The sequence below is a fragment of the Rosa chinensis genome, chromosome 6, assembly GCF_002994745.2.
Source record: "Rosa chinensis cultivar Old Blush chromosome 6, RchiOBHm-V2, whole genome shotgun sequence".
Lineage (NCBI taxonomy): Eukaryota > Viridiplantae > Streptophyta > Magnoliopsida > Rosales > Rosaceae > Rosa > Rosa chinensis.
This window is the reverse complement of record NC_037093.1, coordinates 43,859,926-43,878,085: the sequence shown is the minus strand read 5'-3', so window position 1 is coordinate 43,878,085 and position 18,160 is coordinate 43,859,926. Positions and strand designations below refer to the sequence as shown.

The 18,160-nt window shown below is 37.0% G+C and overlaps 1 protein-coding gene and 1 long non-coding RNA gene across 6 annotated transcripts; both read left to right on the top strand.

The window, feature by feature from the left end:
* Nucleotides 1–395: 395 nt before the first annotated feature.
* On the top strand, nucleotides 396–3,105 carry LOC112173770 (cucurbitadienol 11-hydroxylase). The gene is made up of 9 exons (XM_024311453.2): nucleotides 396–799; nucleotides 979–1,309; nucleotides 1,401–1,550; nucleotides 1,653–1,901; nucleotides 1,986–2,075; nucleotides 2,163–2,241; nucleotides 2,333–2,439; nucleotides 2,539–2,666; nucleotides 2,790–3,105. Exons 1-9 carry the CDS (start codon nucleotides 597–599, stop codon nucleotides 2,881–2,883), a joined length of 1,431 nt encoding a protein of 476 aa, XP_024167221.1. The 5' UTR covers nucleotides 396–596; the 3' UTR covers nucleotides 2,884–3,105.
* A 1,349-nt stretch (nucleotides 3,106–4,454) lies between these two features.
* Nucleotides 4,455–7,135, top strand: LOC121049659. 5 transcript variants are annotated; one of them, XR_005800986.1, is made up of 6 exons: nucleotides 4,455–4,952; nucleotides 5,484–5,627; nucleotides 5,971–6,023; nucleotides 6,159–6,256; nucleotides 6,359–6,640; nucleotides 6,872–7,135. It is a non-coding gene; the product is annotated as an uncharacterized LOC121049659 (long non-coding RNA). The 5 variants fall into 5 exon arrangements; XR_005800982.1 differs by having other exon boundaries at nucleotides 5,971–6,042; XR_005800984.1 differs by having other exon boundaries at nucleotides 5,943–6,023.
* Nucleotides 7,136–18,160: the final 11,025 nt, after the last annotated feature.

Below are 18,160 nucleotides of genomic sequence, written 5' to 3'. Positions count from 1 at the left end.
AGTCCACAACACTTTGTCTCAAGTTAAGAAGAGTGACTAAACCTCTTCTCTGAATTCAGATATTTGACATTTATGCATGCAAGCCTTTAACCCTTTAACAATCTTTCTTCACGGTAATGATGCCTTTGGAGTTTGGACGCCATATATGACTTGCAACAATAGAAGAGAAAAGGATTGTCACCAATTCTGACGATAAAACTCCAGACACCAAGTCAACAGTGGTGGCTTTAATTTCTTCTTTTTGTTTTGATAGGTAACTTCTCCATAATATTGAAAAAGATAGTGTTTTGTGAAAATCATGCGACTTTTCAAAAGGAATTTTCCAGTTTTTCTATTATTTATTTTGAACTATTTTCCTTATATATTCTACCATTCTCATAAATACCTTACTTATCTAATTACAGCATCCCCTACAGTTTTCCTGATTATGGAGTAGCTGGGTACTATAAGTCACCTATGACCCGCCAAGTCCATATGCTTTTGTCCTTTGGCATTTCGATCAGCCACTCTATATAACCACTATATTTCTCATCATTCCTTGAATCTCATAACATACTGCACTGAATCTTCTTGTTCATTAGAGTAGGGCAATCACCATGTGGACGGAGGTGGGATTGTGTTTAGTAGCATTTCTGGTGATATACATCACCCACTGGATTATCAAATGGAGGAACCCAAAGTGCAATGGGGTTCTTCCTCCAGGTTCAATGGGTTTGCCTCTCATTGGTGAGACCCTCAGTTTGATCATTCCAAGCTACTCCCTAGATCTTCACCCTTTCATTAAGAAAAGACTTGAAAGGTAAACCCCCAAGCCTAGTAATTTACCTAGTTTCAGTTACTTTTCCAGCATAATTCTTTGTTTTTGAAGTACTAATTCTGCTTAAATCCTGAGGTGGTTCACCCAGCAATAATATTACTCTTTTTGATAACTACCTGCCTGAGTAGTTTACTGGAGATGTGTTTCTCTTTGCCTTGCAGATATGGACCTATATTTCGGACTAGTTTGGCGGGTAGGCCAGTTGTGATATCAGCTGATCCTGAATTCAATAACTTCCTTTTTCAGCAAGAAGGGAGGTCTGTTGAGTTGTGGTACTTGGATACATTTTCAAAGATCTTCGTGCATGAAGGTGAATCAAAAACAAATGCAGTTGGCATCGTTCACAAGTACGTAAGGAGCATTTTCTTGAATCACTTTGGTGCTGAGAGGCTTAAGGAAAAGTTGCTCCCTGAAATACAAGAATTCGTCAACAAAAGTCTATGTTCTTGGTCAAGTCAGGAATCTGTTGAAGTGAAACATGCTGGCTCAGTTGTAAATATCAATCCCAGTACTTATTCGCATATTAGTAATGCTTATGATCTCCTGATGTTCATGTTGCATATATCAATTCTCTCTGTTGCAGATGGTTCTTAATTTTAGCGCAAAGCAGATGATTAGTTATGATGCTGAAAAATCTGCTGATGACCTGAGTGAGAAATATACTAAAATCATAGATGGTCTTATGTCGTTTCCCTTGAATATCCCTGGGACTGCATACTATAATTGTACCAAGGTAAGACTGACAATGGTTTATTAAGACATGCACAAGTTGCCCTTTAACTTATTAATTAAGATATCACTCATATTCAAATTTTTGGTGTTTATATTCATACAGCACCAAAAGAAGGTAACGACCATGTTGAGAGATATGCTCAAGGAGAGACACGATTCACCTGAGACCCAACATGGAGATTTCCTTGATCAAATTGCAAATGACATGGATAAGGAGAAGTTTTTATCACAGGATTTTAGTGTTCAGTTGGTGTTCGGGGGCTTATTCGCTACCTTTGAATCTATTTCAGCAGTGTTGGCATTAGCCTTCAGTTTACTTGCAGAGCATCCTTCAGTCTTTCAAGAGTTGACTGTATGTAGACAGTTTGATCTTCAATTTTAATGATCATAAGTCCTCTATTCAAAACATTAATGATCAATATTATTCTAAAATCAGGCTGAGCATGAAGCTATTCTCAAAAACAGAGAAGATCCAAATACTTCACTCACATGGGATGAATATAAATCGATGACTTTTACTCTTCAGGTTTGTTCTAGAATCTCTACATGTTCCTTCTAATCTGCACAATAGTATTGCACTAGTCTTATAACTTGCTGGTCTTGGAGGACATAGGTTATCAACGAAACCCTTCGGTTGGGTAATGTTGCACCAGGCTTGTTGCGTAGAGCTTTGAGAGACATCCCAGTAAAGGGTAAGTGCTTAGTTACAGACATTTAGCTAAATCCTTAATTGATTTAAACCGAAAAAGGTCTTTCGCTGAAATTTAGAGTAAATGTTTGCAGGATTTACAATCCCAAAAGGTTGGACGATTATGGTTGTCACGTCTGCGCTTCAGTTAAATCCCAGCACATTCGAGGATCCCATTAAGTTCAATCCATGGCGTTGGAAGGTACGTGTGTGTGGTTCAGTTTCATTGTCATTTGTGCAAATAACTTCAAATTTGGGTAGGGAACTAATATTACTTTATACAAAATTGAATGAAAATTAGGACATTGACTCGCACTCTATATCCAAGAATTTCATGCCTTTTGGTGGAGGAATGAGACAATGTGCCGGGGCAGAGTATAGTAGAGTTTTCTTGTCTACATTTTTCCATGTCTTGGTCACCAAATATAGGTATGTTTCTTATTCTCCTTCTCTCTCTCTCTTTCTCAAGCGTGTATTCACTTGAACTGTACTGTGTTAAAACAACCAAAGCTTTACTCTAATCATCTTCTGAACTTCTCTTAATGTTCACAGGTGGACAACAATCAAAGGAGCACGGATTGCTCGAAATCCCATTTTAGGGTTTGGTGATGGCATTCACATTAAGTTCTCAGAGAAGAAAAAGTGATCTCCTGTTTGTGTAAGGTTATCCAACAGTTGTCCAGCCTCTTAAAATCCCAGCTAGTATTAAGAACTGGGCTTATGTATGAACTTTATTAGAAAAGTCTGCCGCAGCGAGATATGTTAAATTTAGTATAAATAACAGAGAGTTTCCCTTTTTTTAAAAGTCTGATATATGAACTCTTTTGTTAACCAGAGCTACCTACGTATTTGTCAAAAAAAAAAAAAACACAGCTACTTATGTAATAGTTGATTTATAACAACGAATTAACGTATCAATATATTAAGTAGACCCCAGCTATATATCCATGTAAAAGCGTATCTCTACGGTTTATTAATGTATCAATATCAATATATTTATGGCTAGTTTACTGACTTAAAATTGAAAAAATCATGATTCGGAGACAACTGGAATACGAGAAGAAAAGAATCGGTATTAGAATTCTGAACCCATACCCTCCCCCTAGGTTATCAAATTAAGGGTTATTCAAGAATTGATTCCTAATAATAAGGTGGAACCCACATACATTGGAATCATTCACATACCTATATATGTTAGTAAATGCATGAAATCTCATACATCAGAATCATTCACTTCATTTATGTTCTCATTCTAGCACTACTAGAGAAAACCCATTTGGAGACAAATTTTTTCGGGACAAACCAATTTTTCGTCCCTCAAACACATGATTAGAGACAAAAAAAATTATTTCGTCCCTAAAAGTTTTGACACTATTTAGAGACAAATAAGTTTCAGTTAGAGACAAAAAATATGTCCCAAAATCTAATTGGGGATGGAATTTAATTTAGTCTCCTATATGTTTTAGATTTTGCAAATAATTGGTAAAATTTAAGTAGTTAGTTGCGCAAAATTTCAAATTTTGGACGGAAAAAATTAGGGTGAAAAATTTGGTCCCTAATTTTGTTGGCGGTATTTTTCTTTTTCTTTTTTAAATTTTCATTTAGGCATGTTTGACAAAAATAAATAGTGTTTAACGACTGATTGAGATTGAAATGATGTAGTTTCGATCTCACATATAAATAGGCTCTCCATTTATTTTTCTTCTCTCCTAGTCTCAGTTCTTCGAACTTTCGATAATCACTGCTCTGCGACTTCCCCATACGAACCTTTGCACACCAACACATCCTAGCAACAGTGCCTTTGTCATGCAATCTCTCTCATCTATCTTGCCTCTCTTAGTTTCTCTTCTTCTCATTTAGTACCCTAAATGTCGAATTAGGGTTTTCAATGTTGCATAATTTCAATTTTTTTTTTTTTTTTTCAGTTTTGGTGCTGCTAATTTTTGTTTGTTGATGCTTTAATAAGGTTAGAGGCGCGATTAGAAGACTATTGTGTTGCTGACTGCTACTAAGAACCTAAAAGAACTTTTTTGATAATCTAGAATCTAGATCATCTTCTATATGAAAAGAGTTCAGCGTATTATGATTCTTTTATTTTAATTATTCCTAATACTGATAGTGTATTATGATTCTTTTATTTTAATTATTTTATCTATTAAAATAAAAAGATTTGCTAGCAAAAACAGAGTTTTTTACGTAAATACCCTCTATAAAGATACTAGGATAACTATGTGAATGAAAAAGGACAAACAAGTAAAATTACAAATAAAAAAAAAAATAAACATATCTATTCATCTTTTATTGAAGGTAATTCTTCAAACCCATCTTTTACTGAACGGAACATGCTACACGTGCACAGAGTCGAGGAAACTGGGGAAATTGGGGCGTAGGGTTTTTGGTCGAAATCTTCTGGATCTCGTGGGTAGTTAGGTGGCGATCCTTCTGGTCTCATCCTCTCTCTCATTGGAACCTGTTTTCTTCATTCCCTCGTCATGATTTGAAGCTCGTGGTTGGGCATAAATGCACAGCTTCGATGGAGAAAATTTTGATTTACTACAGAGTGAAAGCTTCAATTATAAATCTTCTCTCTCCATCAGTCGGTTTGGTTGGGATTAAGATCAATTTGCATCATTTCTTTCTGTATGAGTCGTATCGGACAACATCGGAGGAGATTTGCTTCGACCCAAGCCATGGCGGTACCCAAATCTTAACATGGTAAGATTTTATCCAGCAAGAATAAACTATGTATAGAAACCATCAGTTTGAAAATTCTAATCCAGTCTCTTTTTTCTTTTGGAATCCTTGATTTTACACGTTCATATACTTGTTCCTATTTTTGCTTGAATATTCATGAGCAAATACCAAGTATATGTTCAGCCATATATCAGTGGCTACTACCACTCTGTTTCTGTTGTTGATCATATCAAGCATACTGTATATTCGTTGTTTTAGTTTTGGTATCTCAAATCCTGAAGGCGCAAGGCTAATGGTAGTGTGTAGAATTCAATTGTTACTGTTATGTCTGTTTATTAGTTGGCCACCTTTCCCTCTGTTTCTCACCACCAAATTTTACTCCTTTTATAGTAGAAAAGAAGCCTAAACGCTGCAAAGTGATCTACTCGTTCTTTCATTCTCTGGCCTATATGTTTAGAAAATGGGAAAATGACTTGTTTTAGCATCTATTGAGATTGTTAATGTATTCTGATGGATGCTGGTCTCTTACTTTTTTTGTTGTCATGTACACAGGTCTTTTTAATAAACATGCAATCACCTTGGCCATCTATGCAAAATGTACTTTATTTTACCAAAAGCTATGAATAGAGTACTGTTGAAAAGTGTATCAAAAGAAAGAGTTACCTTTGCTGGAAATTCTTGGCCATCTCTTGGAAGGTATATTTTTTATGGGGTTGCTCAAATTTAATGTAGTTGAGCAATTTCTCTCATTCTTATTTTGTATGAGTTTGTGTAGTTATAAATTTCCTCAACATGTTGTTTGGAGGTTAAAATGATCAACTTAACTCTCTGCTCCATCAGGTTCATTTTTTTTTACCACTATTCACTGCATTATTGTGATCTTGAATGGTTAGTATTCCCGTACTTGTGAAAGTTAAACGAAATGAGATATCATTGTGAATATCTGTTCTGGATATTGGTCTCTTTGCGTTTATTTTTATTATTTTTTTCTCAGGTGGATTCTTTTTTCAGGTGCATTATACATGTTTGCTTCATGCAGGATTAACAGACTGAACTCTGCGAGTTATTTTTCTTTAATAAGGCAATAATAATGTAATACTGATTATTACTGGTACTACTATCCCTTAGCTTGAATAATTTCCGAAGTCCTTTTGTATAAGTTTCTAGTAGGATTACATATATTGGTCGAGTTTCTTAATCACCAAAATTACTGTGGTTTCTTTGCAGAGAATGAATCTTCTTCGTCTTTTTCAACAACAGTTTGTACGCTTCTTCTTTTGTTACTAGTCCTACATGGCTTTGTCAGAGCGCTGATCAATCTCAAGGTTGGATTTTTACTCTTTTTTACTTCCCTTAGATGCTTTACAGTGTCAAGTTGGAAACAATTTCTGTCTCAATTTGAGTTTGAGGGTGTGGTGGTGCTGCAGTTGTAGACCAGTCTGGAGAGAATGTACTCAATTTATTCCTCTATTTTTCAACGACTATATGAAGCCCATTGTTAATACGAGTGAGAGCTTTGCTGCAGTTGAGACAATCCCTCAGTTCCTGTTCTAGAGCAACATCAAGACTATAATCGACAGCCACTCTATTCTTCAGCTTCTTATCAAAGCCATTCTTTCCTACTATTACTCATGCACCACTTTATTCCAGTTCTCAGCCTCAGGGTTAGACTTCCAGTACTCATAGACAACTCTATAAGAGGTTTGAAGGTCAGACTCGCAGTACTTTATTTGATATTTTACATTGATAAAATAATGTTTTATGTTCATCATGAACCCATTTTGTACAACGTTATGATAGTGTTCTTTGTTTGATGTTTCCTTATCAAATTCTATATGCTTCTTTCAGTATTCATATCAAGGTCCATCATACTTTCATTTTCTCAGTTTCATGCATTTTGTTGGGGTCAGCGGTGTTTTATGATGAAAGCTTTGGTGCAGGTAGGGAATTGACACATGTTCAAGGACAGTCGCCATATGCCTCTGGTTCTCCATCAAAAGCCGTCTGCATTTCTGATCGTAATTAGTTGTAGATTTTATTTCTAGGTGAAGACTTATGAAGAGTTGATGTTAGTTGGAATTGGAGTTATACTTGCAGTCTCTATAAGTGCTCACTTTGTTCATGTTAGTTGGAGTTGGAAAGAGTCGGTGTTAGGGCCCTGTTTATCACTGTATTATCCATAATAAATTTGAATTTTTGGTCAGAAAAAATTCAATTTTTATAATAGGTGCTTACTATCATTCAATAATTTATTGAAAATTATAATTAAATTTGAAAATAATGTAAAATTTGAGAATTAAAGGAGACAGAATGAGTTTCGTTTCTTATTCTAATTGGCGCCATTAAATTTGAAAAAAAAAAAAAAATTTTGCAAATAAAAGGAGACGGAGTGAGTTTGTCCCCTATTCCTCTGATTGGCGCCAATTTATTTTATTTTCCCTCCATTCTCTCAATGCTCAATGAGAATGGGGGATGAAATTTCATTGAATAGGGGACAATTTTTGTTTCTTCTCCAAATACATTAGGAGACAGAATTTATCGGTCGTTGCCTTAAACAATTTGGGACGAGCATTAGGAGACGACTTTAGCCACAAAACGGTTCCGTCTCAATTTTTTTTGGGGGACGAATTCTTAGCTTTTGGAGACAAAATGATTTTGTCTCTGAATGAGTTTTCTCTAGTAGTGTAGGTAAGTAAACGTGCCATAAGTAGACTGTAAAGGGATTCGAGATAGTGGTAGGCTTGCTTTATTCATTGGTAGACTAAGGTCCCGTTTGGAATTTAACTCTAATCATAGTCCAACCTGTCTTTCCCTTGGCATGACACAGAATAAAACACCCAGACCTTTTCGTTTTGAAGCCATCTGGGCGTCACATAAAATTTTTAAAACAGTTGTGGAGAATATTTGGAGGAAGAGTCCTGAACCAAACCCCATAAAGAATTTTCTTGCTATCAAAAGCCATTTCTCAGGTTTTATGAAAATTTGGAACAAAAATGTCTATTGGTGATATTTTTCAGAAAATGACTATTTTGCATGAAAAGAAATATGATGTGCAACAACAACTCATGTTGTTTCCAGACTCAGTTACTCTCAAGGAACAAGATGTAAAAATCCATGAAGCTTTGAGTCAATTATACAAGGAAGAGGAACTCTTCTGGGCCCAAAAGGCAAAAGTAAACTGGTTAACCTTGGGGGACAAGAATACAAAATTCTTTCAAACCCAAGTTAATCAGAGAAAAAGCAAAATTACATATCAGGCATCAAAGATAGAAATGGATGCTGGGTTGAGGACGAGCATAATTTAGCCAAAGTCTTTATTCATGATTTCAGAAAGGCTTCACTTGTGACTCTGTGATCAATACAGAGAATCTAGATAACTTTATGGTTCATATACAGTCTGTAATAACTGATGAGGACAATAATCGCCTTCTTGAACATGTAAAAGAAGAGGAGATCAAAGAAGCCTTGTTCTCCATTGGAGCACTCAAAGCCCCTGGACCAGACGGCCTCCATGCATACTTCTACCAGAACTGCTGGGAGGAGGTAAAGCATACTATCATCCCCATGATTAAAGCTTTTTTCTCTGACAATTTTTCACTAAGTGACCTGAATCACACTAATATTGCTCTTATACCCAAAATAGATAAACCACTAGAGGTTGGCCATTATAGGCCAATTAGTCTCTGTAATGGTAGCTATAAAATCATTACCAAAATCCTTGTTAAAAGACTAAGGCCCCTTTTAGAAAAATGCATCTCTAAAAACCAAGGGGCTTTCACACCTGGCAGAGCCATTCAGGATAATATCCTAATAGCCCATGAAATTTTTTCAGATTTCCAGAGGAAAAAGAAAAGTTCCACTGCTATGGCGGTCAAGCTTGATCTTGAAAAAGCTTATGACTTCTTAAACTGGCAGTACATTAAAACTTGCCTTGTCAAATTTGGTTTTGACCCTTCTTGGATTGATAGAATTATGAACTGTATTATTAATGTTTCCTTCTCTATACTCATCAATGGAAAGCAAGAAGGTTGGTTCAAGCCTTCTAGAGGTATAAGACAAGGTGATCCCTTGTCCCCCTACATTTTTAAACTGTGCATGGAGCCACTCATTAGGCATATGAACAAGCTTGCTGAGAATGCAAAATCCCAGGTAGGCCTTTTATCTTCCCCTTTAGGCTATAGGATTTCTAATCTGGTGTTTGCAAATGATTGCCTCCTCTTTGCCAAAGCTAATCCCAAAGCGGCCAGAAACATTCTAAAGACTCTTACTTCCTTCTGGTGGCTTCAGGACAAAAAATAAACTTTAATAAATCCTCCCTTTATTTCTCTCCCAATGTGAACAACCATATCAAAACTAACATTGTGAATATTCTTGGCATTTAGCAAAGAAGCACAATTGGCAAATACCTAGGCATCCACAATGTGGTCTTCTGGAAGGACCCTATTAATAGCAAGGAACTCATGCTCAGAATCAATAATAAGCTGGCTGGGTGGAAGAAATGCACACTCTCAAGAGCTGGAAGGGCAACCCTAATAAAAACTAATGTCTCAGGTATGCCAAACCATGTTATGTCTTGTTTTAAGTGCTCTACAAAAATAACTAATGCTATTGATAAAGAAGCTAGGAACTTTTTCTGGGGATCCAGTGCTAGGGATCCTCCGGTAGCTTGGGAATAGGTATGCACCCCTAAAGCTATTGGTGGCCTTGGAATAAGACCGGCAAGCTTCTACAATAATGCTGCCCTTACCAAACTTGCTTGGAAAATGCTTACTGAGCCCAACAATTGGTGGGTATAGATTATGAAAAGGAAATACCTGAGGAAGGTCTCCTTTTTCCAAGCTCGGAAGAGACCTTCCTCCTCTTTTGCCTGGAAAGGTATTCTGGATAGTAGGGAGCTCTTAACTAAGGGCATCAGATGGACTGTAGGAAATGGAAAAAATATTAATTTCTGGACTTATAATTGGGTTTTTCCCTTTCCCCTAGTGAACCTAGTTCCAAATAATCAACTAAACTCTATTAATTGGGACGCTGCTGTGAGTGATTTCATTTCAGGTACCAGTTGGAACAAAGAAATGCTTTTAAGAGTATTGGATCAAGATATTGTCAAGAAAATCGAAGGTATCCCAATTCCTCTAAACAATCAAGAGGACAAGTTTGTCTGGGGTCCACCCTCAAATGGTAAGTTTTCAATAAAAACTGCTACTTGGCTTCAATGCAAAGTAACTGATAAGCACCCTCAAACTGCTCTGTTAAACAAAATGTGGAAACTGAATCTTCCCCCTAAAATAAAAATGTTTAGCTGGTTACTCTTGCGTAGTAGACTGAAAACAAAGGATAGATTGGCCAGATTCAGCTATTTGAATGACAATAGCTACCCTTTATGCAACTCGGACAATGAAACTACAGATCACCTTTTTGGTGTCTGTCCCTTCACAAGGGAAGTTTGGAGACTGGTTATTTGAATGCTTAGATCAATTGGAATGATGGCTATATAAATGTCTTTAAATCCCTTTTTCTTAAAAAGGACTATGATAAGACTCTTTTTAAGAGAGTACTAACTATATGCTGGCAAATTTGGAAAGCAAGGAATGACCTTTCTTACAGGAATGTTAGAAGATAGCCTTCTTCTATCATTGCTGCTGTTGTAGTAATCCTAAAGAGTTATGAGGATCACAACCCCTCAACTAATGGAGGAGCTTTGCAAAAACCTCAAGGTGCTATTAGGTGGCACCCTCCTCCAAACCAGTATATAAAGATAAATTTTGATGGTTCTGTTTCAAGTAGTGCAGCGGCTTGCGGTTTCTTTCTAAGAGATCACGAAGGCAACACAATTGTTGTTGTTTCTAAAAATGTGGGACGAGCATCAGTGCCCATGGTGGACGCCCTTGCTCTACGTGATGCCTTACATCATGCAGTAAGGAAAGGAGTAAGGAAACTACAGGTGGAGGGAGATTCAAAATTAGTTATTGATGCAGTCACAAGTAAGATTAGCCCCCCTTGGAGAATACAGCAAATCATTGAGGACATTCGCAAAATTGCATCACAGTTTAAGGCCATAATTTTCAAGAACATATTCAGGGAAGCAAACTTTGCGGCGGATGCTTGCGCTCACCTTGGTTTAAATTGTAATAGGGAAAAAAGTTGGGAACCTTGGTTCCCAGCTAGTATTGCTAGGGCACTCCAATTTGACAATCTCGGACACGGGTGTCTGAGAGGTGAATGTATTTAATCTCTCTTTGTAGTTTCTTATCAAAAAAAAAAAGGTCCCGTTTGGAATTGCTTCGCTTTAGAAAAAATCAACTTTTGTTTAAAATTTTAGATTTTATTATGTTTGGTAAATAAATAAAAAAGCAGCTTTAATTGAAAGTTATAAGTCACTAGCAGCATATTTTAGAAGCAGGCTAAAGGTTGCTTTTAGAAACTGTTGTGGATCAAAACACACACTGCAGTTGGTTTATGTACTGACAGCACTTTTAAAAATTTTATTTACCAAACATGAAATTGTTTTAATTCATAGCTGATTATTCTCACAACACAGCAGCAACAGTTTTTTTTTAAAGTCACAGCAATCTCAAACTAGCCCTAAGTCAGCCTAATTTTGAACTAATCTGCTAATCTACAACTATATGTACTGTAAACTCAACTCGCAAAATACTCCCTTCCAGCGATGTTGCTACATAAAACTAAAGCTTGGAATCATATTTATTATCTCCGTTTGATTACTCAATAGAGTCTGAAAAAAAAAAATAAAAAATGCAGGACTGTGGTTGTTAGCATAGTCCCACATTCACAATGTCATTTCTTGATCTCGAATGAAGATGAAGTGTCGCATGTGACCTGTGTCATTCTCGATGCTGTTTAGGAAAAACTCTCACTTTATTTCACAGTTATGAGCAAAGCTTTCTAAATGTTTTACTTACGGTTCCTATAACTAAGATGTGTTGCATCAAATTAAAGGATCTTTGATAAGATCATCAAAGCTTTCTTTGACACTAGACATAATAAGACAATATCGTAGCTACTCTAAATTTTCATTTTAGAGATTCTACTGCCATATATAGATGATGGCTGTAATATTATAACAAGGAGGCTAATTTATAATATTACAAGGTAGAGGAGCCTTCTAACTGTTGGGTTTGATTTGGCACCTAGTCAATTTTTGTGGCAGTACTGCCAATTTGCCATCAGCTTTCAGTTTAGTTTACCGTAGTTTAACTAAGCTGACAAAGAAAATCCAATTCTAATAACATAGCTTTCAGTCTGTTCAAGATATAATAATTATCTAATATCATCTACAGTAGTATGATGCAATTATAAAAGACAACGAAAATCCGAACTGCTTGCATAGAATTATTGTACAGTACTCAGAACTTGGTTGATGTTTTTCTTGAGGATGTGGCCAAGGTGCTCGAAGAATTAGGGTCGTTTAGGGTACTTTGATGTATGTCATACTCTTATTTTTTATTATTTTTTCTTTTAGTCATAAATTAATGTAGTGAAAACTCATTGAACTGGTTAACAGGTTATCCACTTAAATGTTAACACGTGTCATTTTAAAAAATAAAATTTACCATATTAACAACACATTCTATCTTTTTTTTTGTTTTGAAAAAGCTGCACTTTCCATTGATCAATTAAACAATATGAGCAGGGTCATATTGTAATACATCATAGATACATTCAGGAGGTCTATGAGTCCAGACCACATTACATAGAACAGAATCAAAAGCATAGGCAGCAAGCTTGTGCGCAACAGCATTGCAAGTTCGCTTGGCATGCTGAATTCGAACCTGTGGTAAACTTAATAGCTGGTGCAGAATGTCATCCACAAGAGCACCCAGCTCATCCAATTCATGATCCTTATTAAGGATTAATTGCACAGCATCAAGACAATCACTTTCAAGTGTGACTTGCTGCAAGTGTAAACCCTTAACAAAGTCCAATCCTTGTCTGATCGCTAGTAGCTCAGCCTGCTTCACTGAGCTAGTGTGCGGTACTGCATGAGAAAATGCCGCCATAAACCTGCCTTATGAATCTCTATGTACTCCACCAGTTCCACCCTTTGCCATTTGAGGAACAAAAGCTCCGTCCACATTTAACTTTGGACTGTTATCCTCCTCTGGCTGCCAGGTTGGTTTCGGTGCTGTGTGCCCAGCCCCTTGGGTAGCTTGAGCTTTTTTAAATTCTTCCAACCACGTCAAAGCTTGCAAGCTCAAGTTTTGAGGATTTTGCGACGTGTTATTCCATAGCAAGTTGTTTATGTTCTTCCATAACATCCAAAGCAGCATCATCAACTTTTCAAACAGTTCCATACCAAGATGCATTGCACATTCTAGTAGCCAATCCTTGAAATTGTTTGCCAGCAATAGTGTGTGTTGTATTTGCAGAGAAGAGTCAGATAAAACTTCAAAAGCAATGGGACATTTGCAGAAAAGATGCAAGGAATCCTCCACTCGATGCATACACAAAAGACAATGCTCTTCCCCGTCGTATCCTTTAGTCAGCAGCCTATCTCTAGTAGGTAAAAGATTATTTGCAGCTCGCCATACACAAATCTGAACCTTTCCTAGCACCTTCGCTCTCCAAATTTGTTTCCATAAAATGCCATAGGGATCACCACTGGAGGAGGAAGCAAGAGCATTACCTAGAACCATTTGGCGTGCAATCCAATACGCAGATTTTACTGTAAAGTTTCCTCTCCTCTCCGGACTCCAAGCAATCTTGTCCGGTCTGCTATAGTGACTTAAAGGTATGGCAAGAACTTTGTCTGCAATGTCACCCTGAAAAAGGGACCTCACAATAGTAGTGTTTCACCTTCGATGCTCCGTATCAATAAGTTTTGAAACCAGTACCTCTTGAGCATTCACAGGACACTGTATCAAATATGTAGGGCAATTCGGTATCTAATTATCAGCCCAAATGTTAATCTGCATGCCATCACCCACTCTCCATTTTATCCCTGCCTTCAAGGTTGTTCTGCCATTGATGATGCTACGCCATGAGAATGAAGGAGAGTCCCCCAATTCTGCATTCCAAAAAGTGCCATTAGGATAGTATCGAGCCTTGTAAATTTGAGCAATAAGTGAGTGAGGATTGGTGACTAGCCGCCACCCCTGCTTTGCTAACATGGCAAGATTGTACGCATATATATTTTTAAACCCCATGCCACCTTCCTGCTTTGTAAGACAAAGTTGCTCCCAACTCCTCCAATGAATCTTCCTCTTGTCTTCAGCATCCCCCCAAAAGAAAGAGGCACAAAGTTGATGAATATCGTCACAGAGACTCTTGGGCAACAAGTAACAGTTCATGGCATATAACGGCATGGATTGAGCAACCGCTTTGATCAACAATTCTTTTACCTACACAACTAAGCAGTTTCGATTTCCATCCTACCAGCTTCTTTGTAATCCTCTCCTTTATATATGCAAATTTCGCACTTTTGGACTTTCCCATATGGAGTGGTAACCCTAGATATTTGTCATGCTCAGGCTTACACTGAACTTCCAATAAACTAGATAACCTGACTTGCACCTCCTCAGGCACATTACGGCTGAAGACCACAATACTTTTTTGATAATTTACCTTTTGGCCAGAAGCTTTTTCATAGGTACTCAAAATGTTCCGGATACTGAGGCATTCATTGGTAGTTGCTGCCCCAAACAGAAAGCTGTCATCTGCAAAGAAAAGATGATGTAGAATGGGAGCTTCAGGGCACATCTTCAAACCATGAATGCTACCGTTTTGTACAGCTTGAGTGATTAATGCTGAAAGCCCTTTAATACATAAGATGAAGAGGAAGGGAGATAGCGGATCTCCTTGTCTTATACCCCGAGTTGGGGTAATACTCGAAGTAGCTTCACCATTAACTTAAATAGCGTACCTGACTAAAGTAACACAACTCATGATCATCTCAACCCACCTTAGTGCAAAGCCTAGTTTGATCAACATAGGATTGAGAAAAGGCCATTCCAATCGATCATATATACGCTTTACTTATATCCAGTTTCAAAGAAAAGAAACCCTCCTCTTGATGGTGAAGCTTGTGCATGAAATGAGCCACTTCATTGGCAACAAGAGAATTATCTGATATTAGTCTACCAGGAACATAGGCACTCTGTATTGGTGAGATGATATGTGGAAACCACCGCTTCAATCTATTAGCCACTACTTTGGAACAAATCCTGTAAATGACATTACAAAGTGCAATAGGTCGAAAATGAATAGCATCAGTTGGATCTTGTACCTTTGGTATGAGACAAAGATGCGTAAAATTGGACTCATCCCAAGCATCACCCTGCTCCAAGAAATTTCGAATGGCCATGCAAACATCCATACTAACATGCCAATATTTTTGAAAAAAGAAAGGGGACATGCCATCTGGTCCCGAGCTCTTAGAGGGGTGCATCTGAAAGAGGGTCTATTTGATTTCCTCATCAGAGTATGGTTGCAAGAGTGCACAATTCATCTCCTCCGTGACCTTAGTTGATGTAGCATTAATGACCTCCATCAGAGCATCAGTCCCCACACCTTTAGTTGCATAAATATGGTTATAAGTAGCAGAATACCTCTAACATATTCAGGTTCAGCTTGCCATCTTCCATGTTCATCTTGAAGACCCTTGATTAAATTCCAGCTTCATCTGTTGGAGGCCTTATGGTGGAAAAAAGCTGAATTTCTGTCTCCCTCCTGGAGCCATAAAGTGTGAGAACGTTGTCTCCAATATTTCTCATATTGCGTCAACAGCTAACTATACCTCACATGAAGTCTCCGTTGTTCTTCATATTTCTTAGGTGCATAAGGCATTCGCATCAAAGCATCTAACTTCTCCTGCACAGCTCTCATCTCCACCTTTTGTTTCTGAAACTCAACATTGTGCCAATTCATAAGTTGTTCCCCTGTATGTCGAATTTTCGTACCTAGTTGACAAAGAGCATTTCCGGTAAGAGGTGCTGCCCAACCGTGTTCAATAATGGCGGCACATTTAGAGTCACCATGCCACATCTCTTCGAAACAGAAACGTTTCGGTATTCGTCTTTTCCTGCCAGCATCCTTTCCGACCTCAATCAACAGCGGAGAGTGATCAGATTCCGACAGGAGCAAAGTGATAACTCTGCTATAAGGAAAGCACACTCTCCACTGCATAGAATGAAAACCTCTATCAAGCCTTTCCTTGGTGTGTCTATCAGACCACGTAAAATGACAACCCACAAAACCCATGTCAAACAAGCCACAACTCGTAATTGTTTGCCAGAAATGCAACATAGGTGCTACACTTTGAGGAACACCTCCAGACTTGTCAAAGTTGCTGAGGATTTCATTAAAATCACTAGCCATAATCCATGGTAGATCACATACTTCTGCTGCTAGGGTTTCAATCAACTCCCATGTTCTATTATGTTCAGAGCGAGCGGCAAAGCCGTATATACCAGTAAAACGCCATAAGGGTTGCGTTTCCGGTGCTGTGATGATATTCAGATCAATGTGATGTGGTGAAAATGTTCTCAAACTAGCATGCAGATCAGAGTTCCAAAGCAGAGCAACCCCTTGAGATTCCTCCTCTTGAGGAAAGCACAGGTTGCCCTCGACTCCCAGACGACTCGTAAGGGAGTCAATAATATTCGGCTGTGCTAGGGTTTCGGATAAGAAAATTAGACTAGGCCTCCTTGCTCTTACTAGATCCACCAACGCATATTGGGTTTCTTGATTAAAAATCCCCTTACAATTCCACACCAGTATGTTTACCGACTGCATTAGGACATAAGTTTTCTACCACAGGCATAATGGCGACCTGCTTGGGCTGCGACGCACATACGCAGCGGCGACACTTCTTACTAGATTGACAAGGCAACAAACGCCGGAAATCAAATTTTATTGCATGAGGACCAGAAGGATGAAAGTGAAGATGAGGATGAAGATACAACACATTCTATCTTGATATGTAATATTATTTAGAAACATGTAACAAATATTGTCAAAATAATAAATTACATCTAGTAGAACTAAAATTACGACTTATTACCACACTTATTGTGGTTATTGTAATTGAGTAGTCAAAGATGTAAATATCATAATTGGACAACTTTTATCAAATGGAGAACATTGATTATCAAATGGAAAATTTCCTTACAATACTGAGTACTGACATATCTCTTGGTATAATATTAATTTTACCATGTTCACAACACAAATGTTGTCGGAATTGTAAAATTGTTGATAATCTTGTAAATGATGTAGTTTTTGAAGTAATTATTTCAAATAGAACAAAAATTACCTCTTTTACATCAATTGTTGGGGGTTGTGGTAAAATGTAGGTCATTGTAGTAATTATTTCATTAATGATAAAAACATAGAGATTTACCACTCTGACAACAAATTTGTTGTCAGACTTGTTAAATTATCTATAAACTAGTACATTAGTTTAGATGGAATAGTTACTACAAATAGAACAAAAATTACCGCTTTTACATCAATTGACGTGGATTATTGTAAAATGCATGGTCATTGAAGTAATCATTTCATTGATGATAAAAACATAAAGATTTACCACTATGACAACAAATTTGTTGTCACACTTGTTAAATTGTCCATAAACTAGTACATAGGTTGTAGATGGAGTAATTACTACAATTTGAACAAAAACTATCGTTTTTATATCAATTATTGTAGTTTGTGGTAAATTACATCGACTGAAAGTAATTACAACTTTGACGGGTAAAGCTATGGTATGTTAACATTTCTCATACATCAACTATTTTTACCCCTTTAAGGACTCATGTTACCACTTTGTGGACTAATATTACTATTTTGAGGACTCATATGGTAAACTAAGAAAATTTGCCACTTTAAGGACTCATGTTACCACTTTGAGGACTAATATTATTATTTTGAGGACTCATGTGGTAACTAAGAAAATTTACCACTTTAAGGACTCATATTACTACTTTGAGGACTAATATTACCATTTTGAGGACTCATTTTACCACTTTTAAGGAAATTGTATGCATGTCATACGTTAACACATTGTAGAATTTACCCTATATCTAAAACAAAGATTATCTATTTTTACATTGATTGTTGTGGTTGTCGTAAAATGCATGTAAAAATAATTATATTTGGTTAAATAAACTACTAATGATATAATTAATTAGTAATAAAGACTATTTAACTAATACTAATTGGCAAAATAGCCAAATTACCCCCTGGTTTTTCCCATAGCTGCTGATTTACCC

Coding starts and splice junctions, on each gene's coding strand:
- LOC112173770 (XM_024311453.2), top strand. CDS start 597: ATGTGGACGGAGGTGGGATTGTGTTTAGTAGCATTTCTGGTGATATAC. Junction 2,242..2,332: donor GAGAGACATCCCAGTAAAGG/GTAAGTGCTTAG, acceptor AAATGTTTGCAG/GATTTACAATCCCAAAAGGT. Junction 2,440..2,538: donor TCAATCCATGGCGTTGGAAG/GTACGTGTGTGT, acceptor AATGAAAATTAG/GACATTGACTCGCACTCTAT.